Consider the following 26,853-nt stretch of genomic DNA (forward strand, 5'->3'; position numbering starts at 1 on the left):
TTCGCAGAGCTGGATAAGCCCGTAGGCAGTCACAGTTCTGCAGAGGCACAGGCAGGGGCTATTCGTCGCACTTCCTCGTCATGAGAGAATTTGGCCTTGAATTGGCAAATCGAAGCTGGCTCATTAATTCGTTAAGCATAATGTGCTGAACAGCCTCCATCCTTTACACACACGCACACACACACACACACACGCACACAGTCCCCTCCACCATCCATTTGTCTACCTAAAAGATTTCATGTTTGTTGTGTGACAAGAGTGGCAGTGTCAGTGTGAGGAAGCAGGAAGAAGGTAGGAGGAGACTCATGGATCTGTTCCTGATGTTCGAACAGGACACAAGCATTTTCATCATCTCCTCTGCCAGGCTGAACACAACCAACGGTAAGTACATTTCATGTTTGATGTCCCAACTGGCTTACAAGTCAATCCTTTATGAACTTTGGCCTTCATCTCTTATGGCCCACAAATAGAAAACTACAGATTGTGGTCAGAGGAGGGTGTCCATTCTCTCACTGACGTTAAATACTTTTACTAATGTGAGTTAGATTACAACGCTTTATTTGCTGAAAATAAATACAGCCTCATAGTGATGAAGGTATAGCTCATTTTGAACAAGCCCACTTCACCCTCCTGTTAGGTTGCAAATCAAATGGACTCTTTATGAGGTTTGTCAATTAAAATCAATTTTGAAAACGCAATGTAAAGGGCTCTATTTTTTATCTTTACTCATTTTTATTAAATATGTTGACTTAAATGAATAAGTATAATCCAAAACACAATTTACCGAGCAAGTACGAGAACAAGTACTTTGAGTATTACTTGATATCGAGTAATGATACTTGATAGTGGTGGTTAAAATTTGAATCAGTATCAAACTTTTCTTGAACATGGCAGACATTTCACTCCAATGTAAGCTTTTTTTGGGTAACATTTAATTAAAACATAACAACACTGAAATAATAACATATTCCAAAACAAAATAAACACAGCTTAGCAACATCCAATACAGGTATGCATTCCGCTACGAATCGGACATTTGATACTATTCTTGAAGCAAGAATCATTGTCAGTTTAAAGTTTCTTTTGTCCCAGACAATGGTCTTTCTTTTATTCAAGAGAAAAACTCTTACCAAGCTGACAGTTTAGGCTGTCACTTCAGCCTTTGTCGGAGCTGTCGCTCCTTATAATTACATCATGGACTGGGAGTCATCACATTAGAAACCAATCAATTCATAAGATTGATCAAGAAGCCAATTGAAATAAGTAGGCGTGGAGATGGCACCATAAACAGGGACGAGGGGGCGTACATGCTCCCACACACCTGGGACACATTGCTTCAATGGCGGCAAGGGTTTGGAGCGCAGCTTTGAGATCTTGCCTTAAAGCGCACAGAGAGGGAGCGAGAGAGAGAGACCACAGTTTCGACCCCCCCCCCCCCCCCCCAAAAATACTGAAAGATATTGTGAAAATCCAAAACACAAATACTAACACCTAAATAAAGAAAAAGCTCAAAGTTCTGATGTGCTCGGAAAAAAAAGTCAAATCATTTGAAATCAGCATCCAAAATAAGCTCAAGGAGAAAATAAAGCCATCTATAATTTAAATTTGCTGTTGACCATTGTTATCAACTATGATATTCCAGATTATGAAACCAACATGATTCACCACACCGTGGGAAAAGTGGGCGATGGGCCTTGTGAAAATTGGCGCTTGCTGGTCGGTTTTCATCCTCCATTTTGCCGGGCATAATTTGCAGTCGCCTAATATCTCTACACATGTGTGGCTGTTGTATCCGGAAGGTATACGTAAGGCTGGTGATGCATATAGTATCTGATCATTTTTAGGAATGCTGATACTATACAGTACCTCTGTCCAGGTACATACAGGTATACATCCTTAAAATGAGCCTTCATTTATCCATGCAATGGGTCACGCTGATTCAAGGAGGGTTTTGGAATACCAAAGAGGACGGTGAATGTACCAGATATGTAGTTAGGTTGTATGATGCACTAACTTGGCAACAACTTGACAGCCTTTGACAACATCTGATATAAATAAAATGAAAGGTTTATGCTGATCATTGGGAAGAGATGTTTTCTGGAAGTTCTTTGCATTTTTTGAAGCTAGTTCGCATTTGAAAATAAAGCGTATGCTATGTAATGTGGTCAGTAAAGAGAAGTTATGAAGGGTGTTGACTCAACCAACTGCTTATGATGTGGTTTCGTCTCTTGCACGCTGCAGACTTCAAAAGAGTGTTGGGTTGCACTCACACATCAACACTCAATCACTGCTTTGGAGTCGATTTAGGATGCAGGCCCTCCTGACTCTGCTGCTGGGATTTGTGGTCTTTGCCGCCTCAGGTAAGGCAAAAAAATCAGATACCGGCAACCTAACAGTTGTTTTGCTTTGAGACACTTTTTTTTTGTAAACAATTTTGTATTTTTTTTGGATTATTGCACATCTCTTATACTCATTCACGTTTGTTTCTGTGGGTGTTGTCTTCTGGTATCATAATGAATTTCTCCAGGCATCCTTCATGTGTCGATACCACGATTTTTGGGGAGGTGCTGTTGTGTGCATGTGTATACGATTCTGCTTTTTGACCTGTAATTGCTATTTCATGTACAGTCAAATCTCGGTTTTCAACCATAATCCGTTCCAGAAGGCTGTTCGAAAACCGAATTGTTCGAAAACCGAACCCGTGTTTCCTATTAGAATCAATGTACAAAAATTTAATCCATTCCAAGTCTAGAAGACAACTTTTTTTAAAAAACACCATAAACTGTATACACGTGTAATAAGAGAGCAGGTAACAACAAACTACAAACATTTTGTATGTTTTTTTTTTTACCAATTTTAAAATAAATATTGACATTGTAACATAAAAATTCAATATCTCTTGGTCTCTCTCTCTCTCTCTCTCTCTCTCTCTCTCTCTCTCTCATCACGACAATTGTAGATTGCATTATTTTACACCTTGAATTTATAAACCCTAAAATAATGGCTGTAACTATGGACGCTCTGTCTGCAATCCTACACTTCGGTACGAGGTAACATCCCTCCATCCATTTTCTGAACCGCTTTATCCACACAAGTCCAGTCTCATCCATATTAAAAGTTTGCTGGGGAAGACATTCCTCAGCCTTGATGAGATTTTCAAACTCAACTTTAAACTTTTCGGCAGCTTCCTTGTCTGAACTGGCTGCCTCCCCATGACGAATCACTTCTTTTCCTCAACTTTTCGAACCATCCTCTGCTTGCTTTAAAATCAAACTCTTCAGGAGCAATGCTAGGATGCTTTTTTAAAAAATCAAATCTCCACATAATTGTCTTGTTTTGCCACAAATCGTATCTTGGCTAAGACTGTCCCTTGCTAGCTGTTTCTCATTTATGAAAATAAGCAAACATTTCTCCACTTCCTCTAATATTTGTGGCCTTTGTTCACTAAACACATGAGATCCTTTAGCCACATCACTGACTTTATGATGGTCTTTCCTTTTTAGGATGCTGCTGATTTCGGCATGCAGAACTCCTTAGCCAACACAGACACATGCACACCTGATACATATTTCACTATCAAATCTTTCTTAAATTCAATAGTTTTGGGCACTATTTTCCTCTTTTTTCAGTGGCTTTACTACTTCCACTTGCTTTCTTTGGTGCCATGCAGAAATAACAGTCCAATTTGCATCGATCTCAACAAACACGTCTGCTTTTTAAATTTTTTTTATTGAACACGCCTGCTCAAAATGGTTGCACAATGGACGCTCTTTCTTTTAAATCTTTGAACACGTCTGCTCACAATGAACGCTCTTTCTTTTTTTTTAAAAACAATCTTTATTGAACACGTCTGCTCACAACGGAGGCGTCACTTCCTCGTGTAAGGAAGTCGAGAGAAGTCGAGTGGCGCATTCAAGTGCGCTCAGTTTGGTCGAGAACTGATTTTGGTTGTAATCCGAGGCATAAAAAAATCAAATTTTTTGGTCGAAAACCGATTTGGTCGAGAACAGAGATGTTCGAAACCCGAGGTTTGACTGTATTAGCATTTGCACACGAATGCCTCCTTTGTGCCGTGTTAATTCTGACTGACTGAATTGGCTTCACTTTCCGCTAGATTACTGTTGAACTGTTTAACATGCCGATGACCCAGGGTCGGGTCGTCGGCGACTAAACCGGGTCCCCCACCTGTCCTCGCAAGAGGACTTGTGAGGAGGGTGGCTAGACACCCTGTAGAACTCAAAACAAAATCTATCAAAGGGCGTCGGCTCAGGAGAGCCAACAGCGGCCATCTAGCACCCACAACCATGGGTAAATGGTCCCACTGCCTTGTGGGCATCCTCGGTACAGGAAAAGGCTACGAAGTAAACCTGACGCAAATCAGGAGTGGAGCCCCTAAGGCGGTTGGACGGCATTTACGTCACCTTCCGGCAACTCCTGCAGCTGCGCTGGTGCCAACTGAATTGGCTCGTCCTTTCCGTTGGATCTGACCAGCAATGACGAGAGGGGGAGCTTGTTGTCTGGGCAACTCAGGTTCTCCACATCACCCGCCCAGGCATGTAGCACATCGGAGAGGACACTCCAGCGATGTTGCAAGGTATCAACACAACACGGGAAGCGGCAGTTACTGGTTAAAAGCTCTCTCCGATTGGCGAAGGACATGAGCGCCTGGGGTCACTTCCGATAGTGGGAGAGATCATCGAGTCTCACTGGACAGTTACCGCCCGCCTCAAGCTGGGCAGCCCCCAGTCAGTAAGGTGCTGTCCCGCAACAGCTCGCCTGCTCTACTGGGTGCGTAGAGCTTAGAGATTGAACATCTTGACAAGCAAGCTGTAAAGCCCCGCACCAGGCAAAAAAGAAAGAAGCAAGAAGACTCCAGCTGTTCGACTTGCAAGCTGGAACGTCCGGACCATGTGCCCTGGACTCACCGAACACCTCCAACTGATCGACGATGGACGCAGTACTGCAGTTATCGATAAGGAACTGGCAAGACTTAACATCGATATCGCCTTCCTGCAGGAGACCCACCTGGCTGACAGCGGTTCCATCAGGGAGGCCAACTACACCTACTGGCAGGGCTTGCCACAGGACAGCCCTAGACAACACAGTGTAGACTTCGCTGTTAAGAACTCACTGGTTGCACTGGTGGCGGATCAGAGAGAATACTTGCCTTGAGGTTGTCAATGGCAGCAGGCTTTGTCAATCTCCTCAGCATCTACGCGCCGACACTCTGCTCCACTTCAGAGGCCAAGGACCAGTTCTACGAGGCACTAGATGACGCAATACGCAAGACACCCAATATTGAAGGATTATACTTCCTTGGAGACTTCAATGCTAGGGTGGGAGCCGACTGCGTCACCTGGCCCTCCTGTCTCGGCCAACATGGCATAGGCAGGATGAACGAGAATGGGCAGAGGCTGCTTGAACTGTGCTGCCAACACGGCCTGTGAATGACCAACACCTACTTTGAAGGCATTTCTACCCTCCACACCTTTCTCGTCGAGGAATCCAGCGAAAGCTTTTGAGGGAATTCCCTCAAAATTCTGTTGCTGGTCCCTCTCTCTGGAATGACCTCCCACTGAACATTCGGCAAGCCTTCTCGCTGCCCATCTTCAAAACTCTCCTCAAAACTCACTTGTATTCTTTGGCATTCGACTCAGCATGACTTAGATTTGTTCTTGGTTTTACTTTAATTGCTCCATGTACAGCACTTTGAATGCAGCGATGGCTGTTTGAAAGTGCTCTATAAATACAGTTGACTTGACTTGACTACTTTGAGGGTAAAGATTGCCACAAAGTCTCATGGAGACATCCTCGGTCCAAACACTGGCACCACCTTGACTTAGTCATCACCAGACGTGCAGACCTGAAAAGCATCCTTCACACTCGTAGTTTCCACAGTGCAGACTGTGACACAGACCACTCCCTCATTGGCAGCAGAGTGAGGTTAAATGCCAAAACAAAGGGCCCACCACGCATCAACACCTGTACCGCCAGTGACCCAAAGAGATCCCAGCAGTTCCAGGAAGTCCTCAATGAGAAGATGGCAACTCCAGCCCCAAATGATACCGACATTGAGAATAAGTGGTGCCACCTCCGTGATGTTATCCACACCTTAGCTATCACAACATTTGGGAAGAAGGAACGTCGAAATGCAGACTGGTTCGAAGCCCACTGGGACGAAATGCATACGGTCATAGAAGCCAAGAGGAACGCCCTACTGGCTTACAAACAGAACCCCTGCCCCAGCACTTGCGACAACCTCAAAGCTGCAAAACGCAAATCCCAGCAGACAGCCCGCCGCTGTGCAAATGACTATTGGCTGAACTTGAGTAATAGGATTCAGACAGCTGCCAACACAGGAAACGCAAGAGGCATGTATGACGGTATCAAGACAGCAACTGGCCCCAGTGCTACTAAGACCGCACCACTGAAGACCAAGACAGGGGAAGTCATTACAGACCAATGCAAACAGCTCGAACGTTGGGTAGAACACTACCTGGAGCTGTACGCAACTCAGAACGTGGTGACGGACACCACCCTGGATGCCCTACCCGACTTCACAGTCATGGAGGAGTTAAACACTCTCCCTACCATGGAAGAACTCAGCAAAGCCATTGACTGCCTCTCCTGTGGGAAGGCTCCTGGGAAAGATGGTATCCCCCCCAGAAGTCCTGAAGAATGGCAAGCCGGCCCTTCTGCAACACCTTCATGAGCTCCTATGCCTGTGCTGGGAGAAAGGCTACGTCCCCCAAGATATGCGCGGTTCCAACATTGTCACTCTCTATAAAAACAAGGGGGAGCGTAGTGACTGCAACAACTACTTTGGCATCTCCCTCCTTAGCATTGTGGGCAAGGTCTATGCTCGTGTCGTCCTGGCACGCCTACAGAGTCTCGCCTCCCGGGTGTACCCGGAATCCCAGTGTGGTTTCAGGGCTGGGCGATGTACAGTGGACATGATCTTCTCTCTACGTCAGCTGCAGGAGAAGTGCCGGGAGCAGGAGAAGCCACTGTACATCGCCTTCATAGACCTGACGAAGGCCTTCGACCTGAAGTGGACTCTACAGCCTCCTACGGAAGCCCGGTTGTCCCCAAAAACTGCTCCAGATGGTCACGTCCTTCCATGAGGACATGCACAGCACAGTCTCCTCCAACGGCAGTACATCTGATCCCTTTCCTGTGAGCAGCGGCGTGAAACAAGGTTGCATCCTCGCCCCAACCCTATTTGGGATTTTCTTCTCCATGCTGCTACAGTATGCCTTCAGTGACTGTACAGAAGGCATCTATATCCACACTAGAGCTGATGGAAAACTATACAACATCACCCGTGTGCGAGCAAAAACCAAAGTCCAGGAAATACTGATCTGCAACTTACTATTGCAGCTCTGACGTCTCACACAGAAGCTGGTCTGCAGGAGCTAGTGGACCGCCTGTCTCATGCCTACAAGGAGGTTGGCTTGACTATTAGTCTGAAGAAGACAAACATCCTCGCACAAGACACCCCATCTCCACCAGACATCTCCATTGATGGTACGCACCTTGAGGTGGTAGACTCCTTCACCTACCTCGGTTCGACCATCTCCAGTTCCCTCTCTCTGGACACTGAGATCAGCGCAAGGATCGGAAAGGCAGCAGCCACCATGGCCAAGCTGAACAAGCGTGTGTGGAACAACAGTCAGTTGACTGTGAACACCAAGCTCAAAGTTTACCAGGCCTGCGTCCTCAGCACTCTCCTTTACAGCAGCGAGTCCTGGACCACATATGCCGGGAAACGAGAAACGACTAAACAGCTTCCACCTACGCTGCATCAAACGACTCCTGAACATCAAGTGGCAGACAGGGTACTCACGTCGAAGTTCTCCAATGTGCCGGCACCCCAAGCATGTTCTCTCTTCTCAGTGGGAGGCGCTTGAGATGGCTCGGTCACGTCCGTTGCATGGCTGCTGGCCGCATCCCAAAATATCTGCTGTATGGGGAAATGCGTGAGGGGTCTCGCCCCACTGGAAGGCCACAGCTCCGCTTCAAAGATGTCTGCAAGCGTGACATGAAACTGGCTGGAATCGACCCATACTCGTGGGAAGCCTCAGCAAACATTCGTCCGTTCTGGAGGGCCACAGTCATCAATGGAGTCAAGAGGGCAGAGGATACCAGGAGCAACCAGCAGGCAGAAAAAAGAGCAAAGAGGAAGGAAAGGGCAACCTCTGCCTTATCGCAATCCTCTTTCGTGTGCAGCAGCTGCTTCAGAGACTGCCACTCTGGAGTTGGGTTGTACAGCCACTCTAGAAAATGTAATTGTACATAATCGCGCTACACCATCGTCTCCTGAGATGAACAGATGCCGACGACTATTTAACATGTGTATGGTGTGGAGAGGGGGGGGGGGGGTTCATTGGAAGTTTGAGTGGACGGTGTGCATGGGTGGGAAAGACCCACAGGAAGAGGTTATACTAATTGGCGTGTCTCTAACATCCATTGCTGGGAATGAGCTAAAGGGAAAACGCGGAATGCGGAATCTTAGTTCTGCGAAAACTTTAGAACACACTGTAATTGGAAATTCACATAACCCTGACTGAAAGTGTAGTTTCGACATAGTGTGAGCGACTGACAGGAAAAGGTTGGAAGGTCACTCAATTGCCAGTCGGAGAAGAAGGCACAATCTGACCTTTAAGGGCCCTCAGCCCAATGTGAGACTGACAGTCTTTACAGTGCATTCCAATGAACAAATGACTCTAAATATTTACAGTATATATGCCATATGGATTTATGTTGTTTTGCTGGAACACAAACTGCAGACTTCACTCAAATGCACCTGTTAAGCCCTGGTCTGGAATGACTAAAACTTTGGTTCATGATGCAACATCAGGCAATGACTGTAGGCCAAACAATATTAGACAGTTAGTTGTTCACAGTGTGACCATGTGACGGTGGAAACATGTAGCCTATTGCTGAGAGGCACTAACTCCATCATCTTTTACAACATTGCACTTTACCAAATGTCTTTTGTACCTTTGGGGCAAATGTACTTTCCTACCTCATTTTTTGATTACCAATGACTGTCCCAACATGTGTTTTAAACACGAATACGTTTGTACCTTGATATACAAGTATTCCATTTATTTTTATTTATTCAGAGATACAAACCATCTCTGAGATATTTCTTTTTTGGTCTTGTGTTGTGAACACAGATTTGAGGCACAAGCTCAAGATGATGACAGAGAACTTCCCAACAGGCAGCTGCATTGCGAGTCACTCTGGCAGCCTGTTGTTGTGTTGGCTGCCCAAATCTCGGTTCCCATTCGCCGAGCCTGCTCTTTTTTTTAGGTTGTCCCGGCCGGCAAAGGAAGCTGGCTGTGTTGTTTCACCTTTCGGTGCCACAGACCGCAATGGCATTGTCCCATATTGTTTTTATTTCACAACGCTCGGGGATGTGTCTGCTCTTTTTTTTTTCATTTTTGTTTTGCTTTCTTATTGTATCTGGTTGTATGTCTGCTTGTTCTGCACCTGCCTGTGATGTAGTGACAATTGACGGACTGGGCCAGCGTGAAATAATGACGTGTTGATGATGGACTGACTGGCTGGGCCAATGGCGAATGACGAATCATGGACCGACATAATTTACTGATCCGCCCATCACTGCTGTTACACTTTTAAACAGTTTTTTATTGATGGCCTTAAAAAGTGGTGACAAATTGAAATTTAGCAATGACGGAAGCGCAGTTCGAATAACAATGATGGACAGGTGGACCTGCCGCTGGTGAAGGATGAATTTTGTGAAAGGAACATGTATGTTTTAAATGTGAACATCACTTTTACAACATGAGGGTTGAAAACACGTTATAACACACATATGTAATACAACCTTACGTATTGTATAACACACTACACACAGTACAACTTAACAGTATATACGTATATAAGACGCACATTGAGATGGTGCTTTGCACTAGATTTGGGCTGGCGATGAAAATAAGGCCCATTTGTTTAAAAAGCAATAGGATGGCAAGGGATGCTATCAAACAGTTAATTAAAAAGCCCATTTGAAAGCCGCGGACCTATAATGATGGATCTTCTTCTTTCCTAGTGGAGTGGAGGCGTCCAGTGATCAGGCTCAACTCAAAGGTGGTGTCAGGTCCTGAGGTGGTGATCAAGTCCGGCACCCCATTGGATCTGAGGTGTGAGGGTGATGCACCTGTGAACTGGCAACCCAGATTGGCCAAACACAAACGCTACATGTCCAAGGGAAAAGTAAATGTCTGCACTTTGAAGGTGGCACGTCCCTCTGCCGAATTCACTGGGACCTACAAGTGTTTTTACACAGGTGGAACACAGCATCGTAATCTGACCTCATCGGTTCACGTGTTTGTAAAAGGTAAACTTTTTGTTTCCGGGATTTGCATGCAGGCGTGACATTTGGGTCATCATTCCACACAGGTCAGTATGGTTGTTGATTTGCCCCTCCCTACGCCAGATCCCAGCCGTGTCTTCTGGACCAGCAGCACCCTGCTGAGGGTGGTGAAAAAAGAGGGTGAGGTTTACTTGCTACCCTGCCTCCTGACTGACCCGAGCGCCACAGACATTAGTCTCCGCATGGACAACGGCACCACTGTTCCTCCTGGGATGAACTTCACTGTCTACCGGCACCGTGGTATTCTCATCCACAGCCTCCACCCGAGCTTCAACGCTGACTATGTATGCACAGCCAAAGTCAATGGAGTGGAGCGCACCTCCAAAGCCTTCTCCATTAACGTCATCCAGAGTGAGATCACGGCAGAATGAACAGACCACAACATTCCGGTAGTACCTGCCGCCTCTTGGTGACTAATCGTATCATTCCATCCTTCTGTAGAGCTCCGTTTCCCTCCGTATGTCTTTTTGGAGACGGATGAATACATACGAATTACTGGAGAGGAACTCAAGATCTACTGCACAACACACAATCCCAACTTCAACTACAATGTCACCTGGGTCTACACCACCAAATCAGTTAGTATGATCCATGCTGGGAATTTCTCTTGGGTTTTACAAGCCTCGTAAACTCTTATTTGTCTTGTTTGCTGTCTTTTCAGAAACCCACGATAGAGGAGAGGGTCCGTTCCAGTGGAGAAAACCGTTTGGACATACAGAGCATCCTCACCATCCCTGCTGTGGACCCTGCAGACACTGGCAACATTTCATGCATCGGAACGAATGAAGCTGGGATGAACAGTTCAACAACGTACTTGCTGGTTGTAGGTAAGCGATGAGATTAGTCACTCGTGGCATGATTCAGACAAAAAGATGAATTCAGAAAGGCATTCTCTTGTGTGAATATATGCAGACAAGCCATACATTCGACTGTTGCCTCAGCTCTCCCCAAAGCTGACTCACAAGGGTCTTCAAGTTGAGGTGAACGAGGGAGAAGATCTGGAGCTCACGGTGCTCATTGAGGCGTATCCCCACATTGTGGAACACAACTGGCAAACGCCAAAATCCCCCAGCACGTCCGCGCAGGAGAAGACGCTCATCCGGTATAACAACAGGTGAATTTCATAGCCCATGGACATCCATTCTTTATTGCGTTTACAAATACAGGGGTTACAGAAATGTACTTACAGTGCCTGGAAAGGGAAAATAAATGTCCTCTAAATTTAACACACCACAGAAAGAATATAACGTGGCTGAAAATTTGTGAAAAAGTATACCATTGTCTTTGCTTTCAAACGCTTAATGCCCCGCTGAAAAATAAATACTACTTTGTCTTGAGCAACCTGTCTTATGCTAACACATTGAGTTGTGAAAATATCGCCACTTTAAGCCTCCAGTGGTAGGAATATATGCCACCTGGTTAACGCGGGCATTGCCATGACAAGAGATGTAGCCACCAGGTGATGGGTTTATTTATTTATTTATTGCTTTTAAGTAAAAGAGCTGAAACTGTACTTATTTTTTTAACCCATTTACAAGTATCTGCACTTCTGCTTGAGGACAGAGAGTGAATATTTGAATTTGTTCTCAGGTAATGAGACCGCTGCAACAAAGAAGTTCTGTTCTATACTGATGTGAAAGTGCACAAATTCTGAAGTCGTCAAAATTAAATTCCTCTTCCTCCCAAACCGCCCCTGCGACCACCCTCTTCCCCATCAGATACCACGCTACATTGCAACTGAAGAGAATGAATGCTCAGGAGCAAGGCCAGTATACTTTCAGCGCTAGGAGTGAACTGGCCAGCGCCTCCATCACATTCCAAGTCCAGATGTATCGTAAGTGACATGTTCAGCAGCTTTTGTTAAACTCCCTCGTCCCGATTTTGTGTTTTATCTGCATCATCGGTGTTCTCGTCTAAATGGCAGAGAAACCGGTTGCCGTGGTGAGATGGGAAAATGTGACCACTCTGACGTGCACGTCCTTTGGCTATCCTGCCCCTAGAATCATCTGGTACCAATGTTTTGGAATACGCCCCACGTGAGTGTTTTTGCCAAGTGAAAACAAAACAATGAATTCCTATTCTAATTAGTGGGACAAAAAATATTCTTTACTGGATGTGTTAACCTGCGATTGGCTGGCAACTGATTCAGGGTGTCCCCCGCCTACTGCCCGAAGATGGCTGGGATAGGCTCCAGCACCCCCCGACCCTAGTGAGGATCAAGCGGTTCGGAAAATGGATGGATGGATGGATGTGTTAACATGGCGGCATGCTGGTGGACTGGTTAGCACGTTCGCCTCACAGTGCTGAGGTTCAGAGTTCAATTCCTTCCTGTGTGGAGTTTGCATATTCTCCAAATCCCTGCATGGGTTTTCTCAGGGTACTCCGATTTCCTCCCACATTCCAAAGACATGCGTGGCAAGTTAATGGGACACACTGAATTGAATTATCCCGAGGTGTGATTGTGAGTGTAAATGGCGATTGGCTGGCCACGAGTTCAGGGTGTACCCTGGCAGCTGCCCAAAGACAGCTGGGATATGCTCCAGCACCCAGCCCCCCCAGCTACGGCCTCCCTGTGTGGAGTTTGCATGTTCTCCCCGGGCCTGCGTGGGTTTTCTCCAGGTGCTCCGGTTTCCTCCCACATTCCAAAAACATGCGTGGCAGGCTGATTGAACACTCTACATTGTCCCTAGATGTGAGTGTGAGCGTGGATGGTTGTTCGTCTCTGTGTGCTCTGCGATTGGCTGGCAACCGATTCAGGGTGTCCCCCGCCTACTGCCCGGAGACAGCTGGGATAGGCTCCAGCACCCCCCGCGACCCTCGTGAGGATCAAGCGGTTCGGGAGATGAATGAATGAATGAATGAATGAATGAACTTGGCAAACAGGAGATACAATATAATCATAATAGTCCTTGACCTTTGAATGAAAAATATACAGTATATATGAATGCAGGCGCTGTAGATGCCCTGACAACCCCCATAGACACAGACACACACAGATACACAATAATGACAGGGGGTGCCTTTACAATATATTTTTAAAGATGCTGATGATTATAATCCGTTTAATTAATGATTCAGAGGGATCATCCCATGCTGGTGTCGTATTTATGAATGAAACACAACATCCGGCACTCAAATCCGCACCAATTTATCTGCCTGCTTCTCGATCAAATACACAAATATTGTAAACGACTGCTCGCGTCTTCAATTAAACCTGCTTTTTGCAAGTCTAAAATCTAGTCTGTTTCGGAACCAAATTTGCAGATGGGCTGGGGGGTCAGGCAGAAACCCCCATTGAGGTGTAGCTCATCAACCAAATTCACAAACACGAACTAAACCATTACCCCTGCTCAAAAATGATGATGCGGTCGCTTTTACGCCAAGCACATTACGACTTTCTATCACCAAATTATCGTGTCGTGAGCGAGGCTGCTTTGTGATCAAAACACGGCCCCAAACATGCTTGACTCGACTTGGGCTGGCACGAAAATGAAGTTACGCCCGTTATGCTCTCCGCACGGGCGCCTGTCTACCAAAATAAGGCTCTTAGGGGGCCTTCGTAACTTCACTGTGACACCCTAACACCTTTCTGAAGTTGTGTCCTACATTATATTTGCCATCCAGGTCTTGATTTCCTCTAAACACGATAAAAGAGGTCCAAAGAGCACTTCCTTGATCTGCTGTACACTAAAAGTCTCTCTTTAAAACCGCCATACTTAACACATAAATACAATAGGCAAAAGAAAGGTAGCATGAATGTTAGCATGCTGTATCGCTAATTTGCTTTTCTGCACAAAACATTCCATCTGATCTCAATAAAAGCAATAAATGATGTACTGACTAAATGATGGCAGTGATCAGCTACACTTCTCTCTACTACAGGGCTTTTTTTGTTTTGTTTGAAATCCTATGAAATAATGCTGTAATCTAAATGTATACCTGTTTGCATTGAGCCAGGTGCAACGAAAGCAATACTGGTGTGCAGATGGCAACCCTCCTGCAAGCTCAGACAGTGGAGCTTCAAAGGGAAGAATATGGGACGGTGGCGGTAGAGAGTGTTCTGACTGTGGGACCATCCAACCGGAGGATGACAGTGGAGTGTGTTGCCTTTAACCTAGTTGGAGTCAGCAGTGACACATTTGCCATGGAGGTTTCTGGTGAATATCCAGGCAGAAATGCCGTTCTGAGCTTGTGATTTTATTTTATTTTTTTAACTGTGTCACATGGACGTGACCTAAACCACATTTGACGTTCTGCATGAAAATTTCCGGGTTTTTTTCTCACAGTCAGCTGCTTAATTTGGAACTTAATGTTATCTGTTTGTGACAATAATGACCCATTCTCATAGCAAATGCAAATTTAAGCACATTTTCTACAGCTACATATTCAAAGAACTGGCTTTTGTACCACACTGAATCACCACGTCTAATTGATCTTTCTCTGGTTATGCAGACAAACTCTTCACCTCCACCTTAACCGGCTCTGCAGGCATCCTGTCCATCCTTCTTCTGCTTCTGGTGTTTCTGCTTTACAAATATAAGCAGGTAATGCTTCGAGTGACAGAATGATGGCTGTTTTAACACAAACATGACTTGCTTTAAAACTACTCTTTCCCTTCCTCCCTAAACCAGAAACCCAGGTATGAGATCCGTTGGAAGATCATCGAGGCAAGAGATGGAAACAACTACACTTTTGTTGACCCTACACAGCTGCCCTACAATGATAAATGGGAGTTTCCACGGGATAAACTCAAGCTCGGTTAGAAGCGTGTTTTATATGAAGTAGTTCAAACCGTTCTGTACATATATAGACTAGAGTGAGATCCATAACAAGAACTGTCTTGAAATCTCTGCCTTGACCAAGATAGTCATGTTGACTTTTAATTTTCATTGTCAGAGATGTGTTTATTCAGACATTCAGCGATGACTCAAATAATGAGAGGTGTTTCAAAGTCATGAAGTCAGGTCCAACTTTGCAGGAAAGATCTTGGGGGCCGGAGCCTTTGGAAAAGTGGTGGAGGCCACAGCCATCGGTCTGGGAGAGCAAGACAATGTGATGCGTGTTGCTGTGAAAATGTTAAAAGGTGTGACTGTGAATTGTTGTTCCAGAAAACGTGATCAAGACATTATCGATATTTTCACGTGATCGAGTCAGCGACAGCGGATTAATGCCAATTGTTTTGTTTTTTTTTAATTTGAAGCCAGCGCCCATTCTGATGAGAGAGAAGCTCTGATGTCAGAGCTGAAGATCCTGAGTCACTTGGGACATCACAAGAACATTGTCAATCTACTGGGGGCCTGCACCTACGGAGGTAGCGTGATTCCCAAGCCTATTTTTGCAACAAAAAATATGCATGAAGATCCAGTGTGGGGTTTTGATGAAATGTCCTTCATGTGACGTGGTTCCTCTTCAGGACCCGTGCTGGTAATCACAGAGTACTGCAGCCTCGGGGACCTACTAAACTTCCTCCGCCAGAAGGCAGAAACTTTTATAAGCTTTGTCATGAACATGCCCGCCATAACGGAGAACTCCAACAACTATAAGAATATCTGCAATCAGAAACATTTCATAAGAAGGTAGGACACCAAGAACAATGGCAACGATGAACTTGTGAAAGTCTCAAACTGTTGAGGCTCTCTCCCAGTGCTTGCGTGAGTTTTCTCTGGAACTTCCTGGCTCCCTTCCACATTCCAAAAATATGCACGTGTGGTGCCGCTGGGCCTAATTCGCCCATGCAACTAAGAGCTGATTTGTGTATCTTATACCTCACGATAACCTTTAGGTTTTGCCTTTTGTGACACACCTCCTGCGTGACCCTGACGTCAGTTCTAAAGTGTCATTGACTGAATCAAACATGTATCAAACGGGCTGTCGTACCGCATAGGCATGAGGAATTTGACAATGGCCGAATTTTGGGAGGATGGTCTGTGTGGTGCTCGTTGACATAATTCCCCTCTGGAACTGAAAGTTCAGGGGGGTGTTCAGGATGGGGTTGTTTTCGATGTTGTGTTTCTGGTTAACTTCCTGTTTTTGCAAAGTGACGTTCACTAAAGTCTTTTGCGACACGTTTCCTTTCCTTAATCAACACGTAAGGTTGAATGAACACTCGAAATTGTACATGTGTGACAAAGTGCGGATGCTTGTTTGTTTCCATGTACCGGTACCCTGAAATTGACCGAAAACCAGTCCAACGAAACAACCTGTCTCCCACTCAAACTCACCCGTGACACGAATGGATTAGCATGACAGAAAACTTTGGGATGGAAAAGTCAAATAAAACAGAGCTTTATCTTTGTTGTCCTGTTTTGTCCCCTTTTGGATTTGACTTCTGTTCAAATTGAAGTGAAAATTCCAAGTTACCTCACGTTCCACAACGATGTGTGACAATTTCATCCTACAGTGACAGTGGCATCTCCAGTACGTCGTCGAGCAGCTACTTGGAGATGAGACCATGTCATCTGTCAAACAGCGAGCCATTACAAAGTAAGATTGTTACTTGTTTTATGAGGACTGTTCCTGAAACAAACAGAGCTTCATTGTCTTGCTAACATGATGGGACTCGTGCCTAGACGCTGCGTGCGAAGAGACTGGAGAATGGCCGTTGGATTTGGATGACATGTTGAGGTTTTCCTATCAAGTGGCTCAAGGCTTGGACTTTTTGGCTGCAAAAAATGTGAGTGTTTTTTTTTTGTTTTGTATTTTTATCAGTGTGTTAATGATCTAGTTGTGCAAAATGTAATCCGCTACCTTGGAAATTCTAGGAGATATCTTGACGTGGGAAAAATCTGCCCCATAATCAAAGGTTCGGTGTTTGAATCTGGGCTAAGGCCTTTCCTATGTGGAGTTCCCGTGTTAGTGTGAGTTTTCTCCAAGTACTCCGTTTTCCTCTCATACCACAAAACAAAACAAACAAACAAAAAAAAACGTACATGTTCCGTGAATTAAAGACAGGTGTGAATGTGCACTGGCAATTGATTGGCGACCAGCCAAATGTTTGACCTGCATCTCAGCCAAAGATTGGAGTGACTCCAGATCACCTGTGATCCTAAACCGATTAAGTTGCGGAAAATGGATGAATTCTCATGTTTTTGTGATGGCTAATCACCAATTTATCCACTTGCTGTAAGCATTGCAATCTGCATTGTTCACGTTGGTGTCGTTGCTGAATTTGGGCAAGAGGCAGGTTACGCCCTGGTCTGCTTACCGCTCAATCATAGACTTGAGCAGGGTTGGGAATTGGTAAGAATTTATGATTCTGGTTCCATTATCAATACTGTTTCTCGTCCCGATTCCCTTTCCCTTCTCTTAAGGATTCTCATTATGTGAGGAAAAGACATCACAAAAAAGGTTTTGTTTACTTCAGTGTAACAGTCACAGTCATCAAGCATGCACTCATAATTTGTGGTGAATCCTTTATGAAGAAATAGATGAAAATGAGGCAGCTTACTTTTCAAAGTATGTCAGAGACCAAAAATACAATGCAATAAATGAGTACCAAGATATCAGAATACTTTCGGAAGTTTTCCCATTTCACTGTTGTTGCTCCAGAGAAAATAGGGAAGCTTTCACTTCTCACCATCATTCTCACCTTGGCTATTCATTATCTTTTAATTCACCAAAAAGAAAACACTTTTGGCTACATAATATTTGAGAATATTTACAGGGCTTCTTTTGAATTCAACACGACCTAAAACTAATTCCGACAGAAGACAAAGACTTGTTATGTAATAAAAAACTTAATCGACCCAGTTTTGCAAGAAACCTTGGATCCAATTATAGACATCCACTACATAGAAATTGCCACCTTCAGAGGCAGTCAGGGGATCAATCAATTTGTGGAATCATCATGCAAGGGAATGATTCCTCTGAATCAAATGGACTCATTCAATTACTCAATTACTGGAAACCAATTTTCGATTCTCATCCCTTGGCTAGGTGTTGAATTCTTACCAACTCTTTGTGCAAGCTTCAAGTATGTGCTACGGTGATCCTCATACAACAGCACGCCTTAAAATATCATTCGCATATGCTTTAAGCACACACATGAAGCACATTGTAACCAATTTGAACAAGTGTTTTTAAGATAAGAAAACCTTTATTAGTCTCGCAATGGAGAAATTCCCGATTCACAGCAGCAAAGTTATGAAAGGAAGAAGTAGAACAACAAAATATAGGAGCTGCTGGAAAGGCAGCCACTCACGCGGCGCCATTTTGAAGTCAAAATAACACAACACATAGGACACAGACAGCCGTGCAATCCTCACCACTTTTCTGCATACACTTTGTTGTCTGAAGCAGTTATAGATGAAAGAGGAGAGGATCAAAGTGTCCTTTCACCAGTGGATCAGAGACGTCATGCTGAAAATGTGCACACGTCTGCTACAAGCTAAGTTTTGAAAGCAAACACGAAGCTGTAGCGTCCAGTGACGAAAAAGAGATTGGCTCACATCTCCTGTCCCATGTAAATCCACTTCAATTCCAAGCCGCGACTCCCAGTTCCACATCCGCATCGACGCTGCGCGCTAACACTCCTTTCTTCTCATCGTCGGCTCCTCAAGCCTTACATCCATCCAGCCGCAGACCGTTCAACAGCACCGATCTCTCCGCTGAACAAAGTGGGGCTGTGAAAAATGCTGCCCATAACAGGCGCAAGACACAAGCGCCCCGGGACTGTCCAGCAACGACAGTCAAATGACGCCGACATTCCTCCCAGTCAAAAACAGTGCTGGTATACCCATGCTGCCGAGAAGGCGCAACCACCAAGCACAGAGTCTCCTCCTTGATGAATGTCGTGGCCAAAAAATGCTGAAAAAAGTCCACATCAGGTCCACACGACGTAACAACAAACACAAAGTGACAAAACAAAACAAAAAACAACAAAAAAAGCAAGGCTCATGAGAGCACTTGCCGACGGCTGCCTACTCGGGCGCCATCTTGACCACAAGGCAAAATGAAAAAAAATGTGACGATGGAGTTGAATTTTAAAACAGTTGTTTTATGGTTTACGCCTTTAAAACAGCACTCCCACCTGCTGCCATCACATTGAAACTTGGCTGTTTAACAGAAACTTCGTGATATGACAGCGACTGTTGCCTTAGCATTCAATGAGAAAAGCCGCATTCTCGTGTGCAGTGTATTCACAGAGACGTGGCTGCTCGAAACGTTCTTCTGACGGACCACAGAGTCGCCAAGATTTGTGACTTTGGCCTGGCGCGGGACATCATGAACGACTCCAATTACGTGGTGAAGGGCAACGTAAGCACACAATTTGTAAACCATACTGTTCTTGATGCGTACTTGTTTCATTGATTGAGGTGTCATGTGTGTTTGAAGGCTCGTTTGCCAGTGAAGTGGATGGCTCCGGAGAGCATTTTCGACTGTGTGTACACTGTGCAAAGTGATGTCTGGTCTTATGGAATCCTCCTGTGGGAGATATTCTCTCTGGGTGAGCATGACCCCAACACACACATACACACACACACACACACACACACACACACACACACATCCTACAGTGGTGGCAAAAGTACACACACTCTTAATGTCAGTAGACATACAGATTAAAAAAAAAGACTCTTACAAAAGTATTGATTTATTTCCCTAATGTGACAGCTGTCAGTGTGAAAACTCCTCGCAAGACCATAAATATGCTCCTCACGAATGTGCACAAACATAGCCATTTATGAAAGCGCAGTCTTGATAAATGGTCACAGAGAATGCTGTCCAGTTTCAAGAAAACATCACTGCTAGCAATGCTAAGGTAGCATTAGCGCCTTAAAAAAAACAACGTTACCCATGGCTGCTACATTTGTAGCATAAGTTGTTATTCGTGTGTTACTAAATGTACAGTTTGACGTTTCCTTTTTTTAAAAATGTACAATCAACTACTTGTAGTGTAGAAATATAGCAAACTTTGCTTCACTTATAAATACGCTCAGATGCTTGACGTCCCTTTGCTCTGCTTCTGTTTGCTGGTCTTTATGCCCAGTTGGGCAATTTATTTTTTATTTTTTTCCGGAGGTAGATACACTGCTCTAGTTTCAGCAAAGCTCCTGAAGCTCAAGGTAACAGGTCAGTGCAACTGCAGATGTGTGCAAGCTAAGCTTCTGCCCGCAAGTGCTTGGCAAATGAGCGACATGTTAGCAGTTATGTCTTCTGTCTATGATTGGTTTTTTTCCTCAGGCGCAGTGATTTCTAAAACATTACAGTCAGGCCACTAAAAGGGTGGGGTTGGGGGAGGGTGATTTTTTTTATTTCTTTTCCCCACAGATGATCTACTTATAATTTATCATGAATAGCATACTCTAAGGTCAAATTCTCTCTCTCTCTCTCACACGCACACACAGTTCACATGTACAAATGTCATATTTTGTGGTGTTGCTTTCTCATGTGTTTGTGCTCCAACAGGTAAGAGCCCTTACCCCAACATGGCTGTGGACTCCAGGTTCTACAAAATGGTGAAGCGGGGTTACCAGATGTGTCAGCCGGACTTTGCCCCACCTGAGATGTAAGCTTCCCCACCTTTCCCAACACCGAGCATTGATTGTTCAGTTTAAAAGGCACTGACCTGACCCTTGAAGCTTATGTAAGACAGAAAGGTCTGTCTGTATGTACCAAGTATGTCAGCGCTAAAATTCATCCCCCTGAAGAACTCAGTAGTGATTGAATGAATTTGTATATGACTACATTTAGCGCATCTTAATGATGCCCCTTATTATGGGCCGGAACTGTTTTTTTTCCCCCACACATCGGCCTAACGGAGTGATTGAGGGAAAGCGGCAAGCACTGTCATACTTGTTTACTGGCTTGTTTTGACACATTCTGTTGTCATCTAATGTCTGAAAACGGTGACATATCGTCACCAAAATTCATTGGTGACACTGTCCTGCTCATGTCCACTTCAACCTATGAAAATATAAAAGTAATCGGCACAACTTTGGGGGTTTTATTGACATGAAATAGGAGCTCCTGTTAGGGAAAGCCATGTTCATCTCCAAAAAATCAAAAATATTGCGCTGATTGTTTTGTATTTTTACAGGTTGACATGGACAAGAGTAGGGATCTGCTATGAATTTTGGTGCCAGTTGGGTAGCGTTCTGACATTTAGCGATGATAACGTTTTGTTAGACTCCGCAGACCCGGCAGTTAACGGGCTCCCACCACTGTCGCTGTCTGGTCAGTAGTTAGCGAGACGATAAGGGCTTCTTACCGGCCAGAGATGGAGCTTAATATAGAACGACCTACCAACAATTCAGATTTCCAAAACGCCTGTCAAATGCAGGGTGTTCGTATATTGAGGACTTATCAAAGAAAAGCAGATCCCCAATGAGAGAAACCGCAGGTCAGCTGCTCATTTCCTCATGCTCTCATAAGTGAGCCATAGAGAGGCTAATTGTTGTATTTTCAGAGGTTGAAGTCGGCACAAGTAGACACATAAATTTTGCCGCTGGATCGTCGTTTTTGGATATTATTAGCGATGTACGTTCAATGATTTTGAACAAAATGTGCCCGGTTCGTCTGCTGACTCCCACCAAAACATGGGTGGAGGGAGGGTGGCGTGGCTATATTGCCGAGCAAAAAGGGGCGTTTTGAGAATAGTTAGTTATTTATCCATTTCTCCAAAACAATTTTGATCAAATTGAAAATACAAGCTAATATAATTTTCCTCATTGAAAAATACATTAAAGGTTTGGGAGGCAAAAATGGGCCGTCCTTGCTGAACCGTTCCTTTGATGGAAATGGTTTGAGGCAAATAAGTATTGATGATAGATGTCCAGGATCCGATGATGCATGACAGATTGCTGTGTGAATAGACAAACTGATTGTCCATGACTATATTTGAGGACGTTTGGTGAACAAGCTGTGAGCTAAACAGGCAGCGGAAAGTATAGACGTTTTTTTCCCCCACTCATCTGTGTGTGTGTATGTGGGAGAGAGCATGAGAGCGTGAGTGTGCACTTATTTGCCGCGCCTGTCACACCACCCCGGAATAAATGCTCTGTGGAAACGGTGCGGAGTGAATGTGAGTCAGTTCCCAATCATCTGTTGTCCGTGTCTGAGTCAGGCCTCAGTTCTGCCTGTTAGCCACATGATCGCCGTGTTGGTAAGCCATGGAAGTGCCATTTCACGGCAGCAAAAAAACAGATTGAGGCAGGGAACAAGTCTCTCTTGTCCAAGCATGTAAAAACTTCCTTGTAGTCCCCCTTGTTATCATTGCAGCTTTAACAGTCACATTCTGTACCGTTCGAGTCAAATTGGAGCCGTGACATTTGGCGGCAATGAAAGATACAGTGAAGGGCATTTCTTCAAGTGCAATTTAAAAATGAAAATATCTTCAAAATATTCATCTGTTTTGCAAGTGCTGCAAAGTTTGTGTACACTGTCAAATTGAACTGATGTCCACAAAAAGTGGATCGTAGATTTATCAGAGGGTTCAATCGTGGAAAAAAACTGTGAAAGTGAAATAAAAGTGTGTGTGCTTTTGGTGGGATAGCGGTAACTGTGTTCAAGGGCGGCTGAAACAGTCACGAAAACTCTTTGTGCTCCCACCACATTTGCTTGTGAACACCTGGGAGAATCTGGGAACAGTGAAAGCGTGAAAAAGCAATAGCAAGAAGAATGATGACACATGCTAAATAGAGGTCATACAAGAGATCTGCAATTACAAAAATAATACCTGCAATGTCTGCAACATGAATCGATAGTTGCATTACAAGTAACCCTTTTCATCTCCCAGGTGAAATGTGGCATTACATTGATTAACCCTTTCATGCACCCTGAAACCTGATAACATGATAAGCTGTCTCCTATAGTAACCACTGTCCCTGAAAGGGTTTAATCACACAAAATTTATCAATAACAGCCAGTCCACTGATATACTTTGAAAAGATCTGACGTTCATGTGTTCTAAAGGATTTGCTTCGTGGATATTTCGGCCCGGATCAAAATTGGTCACCCAGAACATACGACTGTATGCGTCAACCATAAAAGATATCCCCAGCGCTGGGTTGTTCTAAAAGAATGAACTGATTTCATTCCACGATATTGCAATAAGGCAAAACACAATCAACTTTTATTTCCTCTCTTACAAGTATTCAATGTGGCTACCATCTGCACCACGGGCAACATCAATGCCACAAGAGAATTTCTCCCAAATGTGTATCAGCATATCACCGTCTCCTGAGTTGATCACTGTTGTTACTCGATGCTTAAAGTCACTGAGGTTAGTGGATAGCGCTGGATTATAAATTCATACCCCCAGTAGGGCTGACGATCTCGCAGGCCGAGCATTAAAGAGAAAGGTCCGGCACAAAGGCTTTTGCTGACGATTTGCCATTCCAAGGGTGGCAAACAACTGAACTGGAAAATCTTGAGGGCAGATGCAGCAAGAGGTGGAGTAATTTCCATGGTTTGCTACATGTTCTGTCTTGAATTCAACAGTTTTTTTTCTCACCCCCCCACCCCCTTTCTTGAAATCTTTTGTGTAAAATTGGTTTCATCAGACGGCAGTGCGTATTCCACAATGTAGGCTTTTATGAACAATTTGGGGCAATAACAAGCCTCGCGCTCGGCTTGGCGACACTCTGGCAAAACGGGGTCAATTGGTGTCACATCTTGTCAAAAGTCAGGCATTCAAAATAAAAGCACCTGAGTATGAGAAGAGTTTCACCACATTTACTTTTGGCTTCCATAACAGACATAAAAGGATGCTGTAAAGGTATGTTGCTGTAAAATGAGCCACCATGTGGCCTTAGAAAGTGTGGTGAAACTCTTATATTGCATGCTGTCATTTTAAAGGTCTGACAATTGGCAGGATGCATGACGCCCTTGTTGGGTGAGTGTTGGCGAGCAGGCCGGGAGGGTTACGGTCTTGAGTTGTCCACAAATGCTTGCTTTGTGAAATGCACGATGCCTTCAGATGCCTTTTTACTCATGCTCTGAAAAGCTTCGGACGGAAATCCGTACAATCCCGGGAAGACGGAAATTTTTGAATCATACAAAAACTAGGGCAGATATGGAAACCGAAGTTCCAGGGTAAAACTTATGGTTTGTAGCTTTGATGACATAATTCCTGGAACTTTTCTCACACACCTAGTGAGCATGTGCGGATGGAAAATGAACAGTAGAACTACTGCTCACTGGCCCCAAAGCCTTCAATGCGAACACCAAAAATGGGGTAGTAAACGGTAGTTGTAAATCGACTTTATTGACGGTTGAAAGTAAGAAGCAGAAATGACGTCTATTTCCATCATGATGTCTGTGCGTCTCTGTTTCGATGCTAATATCCCGATCGATCACAATAACCATGTATATCGGAGAAACTCTGCTCACCCATGTAAGTAGGTTATTCCAAATGTTTCAGAAACAGGAATTCTGACCTGAACCAGAATATTGACGGCATATACCGTAAACGTAGTCACAGTCTACTGATGATGTAATAGCTGTATCTTGCTCATGGACACGGTCCCAAAGGCTGAGGATCGAACCCACAACCTTCGGGTTGAGAGACGACCACTCTGCCATCGGAACCACGCCGCCGCTGAAAATCCATCTTTTCACTCTCTCGCTTCAGCTACGACATCATGAAGATGTGCTGGAACCTGGAGCCGACCGAGCGCCCCACTTTCAGCAAGATCAGTCAGATGATACAAAGACAGCTCGGCGACCACGCGGAACAGGAGCAGGTGAGCTGAACATCTCTTTTTGGCTGAGACCATGTGACCACTTCTGTGGGACGAACACACAGTCTGGGCTCCGGCCTTCCTGTCCGGAATCTGCTCCCCACGCTTGAGTGGGTTTTCTCCATCTCCCTCCGATATTCCCAAAACATTGGATATATTCTTGACTCAAAATTGTTCAAATGTGATGGGCTGCCAACCAGTTCACAGTGGAGCCTGCCCCTTTGTGCAAAGTCAGCTGAGAATATTTCCAGCTCACCCGTGACCTCAATGATGATAAGCGGTATTAAAAAAAAAAATCATACAAATCGATGGACCACGTGGGCATTCAACTCTATCCCAGATAAGAGATTTAACCAAGTGTGCTGTCAAACAGATTATCCAACGCAGAGCACACAAGAAACAAAATTCATGTTTTCTTTCCTGTTTTTTTTTTTTTTTTTTTTGGCGTGACCAAGTTGACCACCAAATTCTGTTGGCCCCGCAGTTAATTTACCAGAATGTGCAGCAACAGCAGCCCGAGCAGCAATCGCAGGCTGAGCATCAACAGCAGGTCACGATGGCTGAAGAGTGTGAAGACTGTGACCCGCCCAAGTGCTGTGACGGCCCCTGTGAGCTGTCTTGTGACCCCGAGGAGGAGGAACAGCCTTTGATGAAGACCAACAACTATCAGTTTTGTTGAAAATCCGTGCCGAACGGAGGGAAGCGATGTCTGTGACGTCCGCTCTTGTCACCAAAAACATCAAACTTAGAGACGCGACTGCAGGAAACAAGCATGAATGCTTCCTCGTGGGCTCTTTTAGCGCTATCAGTGTAGGACTACTTCAACTCCACCAATCCAGAGAAGTTCATCAAGATAATATTGTGTGTGAGAACATCTCTCTCTCTGTATTTCATTCCGCGACGACCTCACGTAGACAGCAAACAAATGTCGAATGTTTATAAAGTGCGTAGACGAGCTAGGTCTTCTTCTCTGATCAATTTAAGTGACCTGCCTGTTTTTTTTTTGTGTGTGTGCGCGTGTGTGTGTGTGGAATTTTATTTTCTTCTGCGTGCCAAATGGACTGTGAAGGAGGCAAAGAATGGCAACATTGTTTTTTGCCCTGTGCGCTTTGGTCATGGAGCTCTTGTGACACCATTCCAGTAGCCGTGGCTTGCTGGGAACATGTGATCGTTCCGCTCAAGTCAAATCCATTATCCACAGGTTCAGGACAGCATAGGAGCAATGCCGTATATCGTAAGCGCCATGGCAACCAATGGATCCATGATAGAATAGAGGAGTAGTGCTTGACCATGTGAATGTGTTTGTGGGTGTTTTTGTGCATTTAGTTTTTCTCGAGTTCTATTTAACCTTGACTTTTGACCACATGTAGCAGTCAGCCTACACTGCCAACTGTATGAAGTACCGGTAACTGTGAGAGATGCGTGCCACATGCGGCATTTCCAAATGTGCCTGCATCAAGATGAGATGAGATTTTGGATCATGTAAATATATAACTCCTGATGTATATCAAGAAGGATTTTTATTTTAGCATCTAGCAAAGGGCGGTGTTGTAATGAATGCACACTTCATATACAAGATGTGCGGTTTTGTGAGTGAGACAATGTTCGATACTAATAAAAGACTTATAATGAAACTCCGGCGTGAAGCTTGAGATTACTTTTTGACTGCGACGACTTGACTTCAGTTATCCTGCCTTCCTCTTTGATAATATCCATCCATCCATCCATTTTCCGAACCGCTTGATCCTCACTAGGGTCGCGGGGGGTGCT

General features: G+C 44.6%; 1 protein-coding gene across 1 annotated transcript; it reads left to right on the forward strand.

The window, feature by feature from the left end:
* The first annotated feature begins 286 nt into the window (after positions 1-286).
* Positions 287-26,717, forward strand: csf1ra (colony stimulating factor 1 receptor, a). The gene is made up of 22 exons (XM_086134144.1): positions 287-381; positions 2,242-2,360; positions 10,079-10,366; positions 10,466-10,753; positions 10,844-10,980; positions 11,064-11,229; positions 11,315-11,516; positions 12,121-12,236; positions 12,327-12,438; positions 14,360-14,559; positions 14,855-14,946; positions 15,034-15,160; positions 15,381-15,485; positions 15,603-15,713; positions 15,816-15,978; positions 16,803-16,885; positions 16,972-17,075; positions 19,535-19,657; positions 19,736-19,847; positions 20,810-20,909; positions 24,975-25,086; positions 25,568-26,717. Exons 2-22 carry the CDS (start codon positions 2,309-2,311, stop codon positions 25,760-25,762), a joined length of 2,988 nt encoding a protein of 995 aa, XP_085990270.1. The 5' UTR covers positions 287-381; positions 2,242-2,308; the 3' UTR covers positions 25,763-26,717.
* Positions 26,718-26,853: the final 136 nt, after the last annotated feature.

This window comes from Hippocampus guttulatus, chromosome 2, assembly GCF_054856545.1.
Source record: "Hippocampus guttulatus isolate MCC_2025c chromosome 2, RoL_Hgut_1.0, whole genome shotgun sequence".
Taxonomy (NCBI): domain Eukaryota; kingdom Metazoa; phylum Chordata; class Actinopteri; order Syngnathiformes; family Syngnathidae; genus Hippocampus; species Hippocampus guttulatus.

Bases quoted from the DNA above. Each gene is read 5' to 3' on its own strand.
- csf1ra (XM_086134144.1), top strand. From the start codon at position 2,309: ATGCAGGCCCTCCTGACTCTGCTGCTGGGATTTGTGGTCTTTGCCGCC. The intron at 2,361-10,078 runs GTAAGGCAAAAA...CTTCTTTCCTAG, and splicing joins TGTGGTCTTTGCCGCCTCAG to TGGAGTGGAGGCGTCCAGTG. The intron at 11,230-11,314 runs GTAAGCGATGAG...GAATATATGCAG, and splicing joins AACGTACTTGCTGGTTGTAG to ACAAGCCATACATTCGACTG.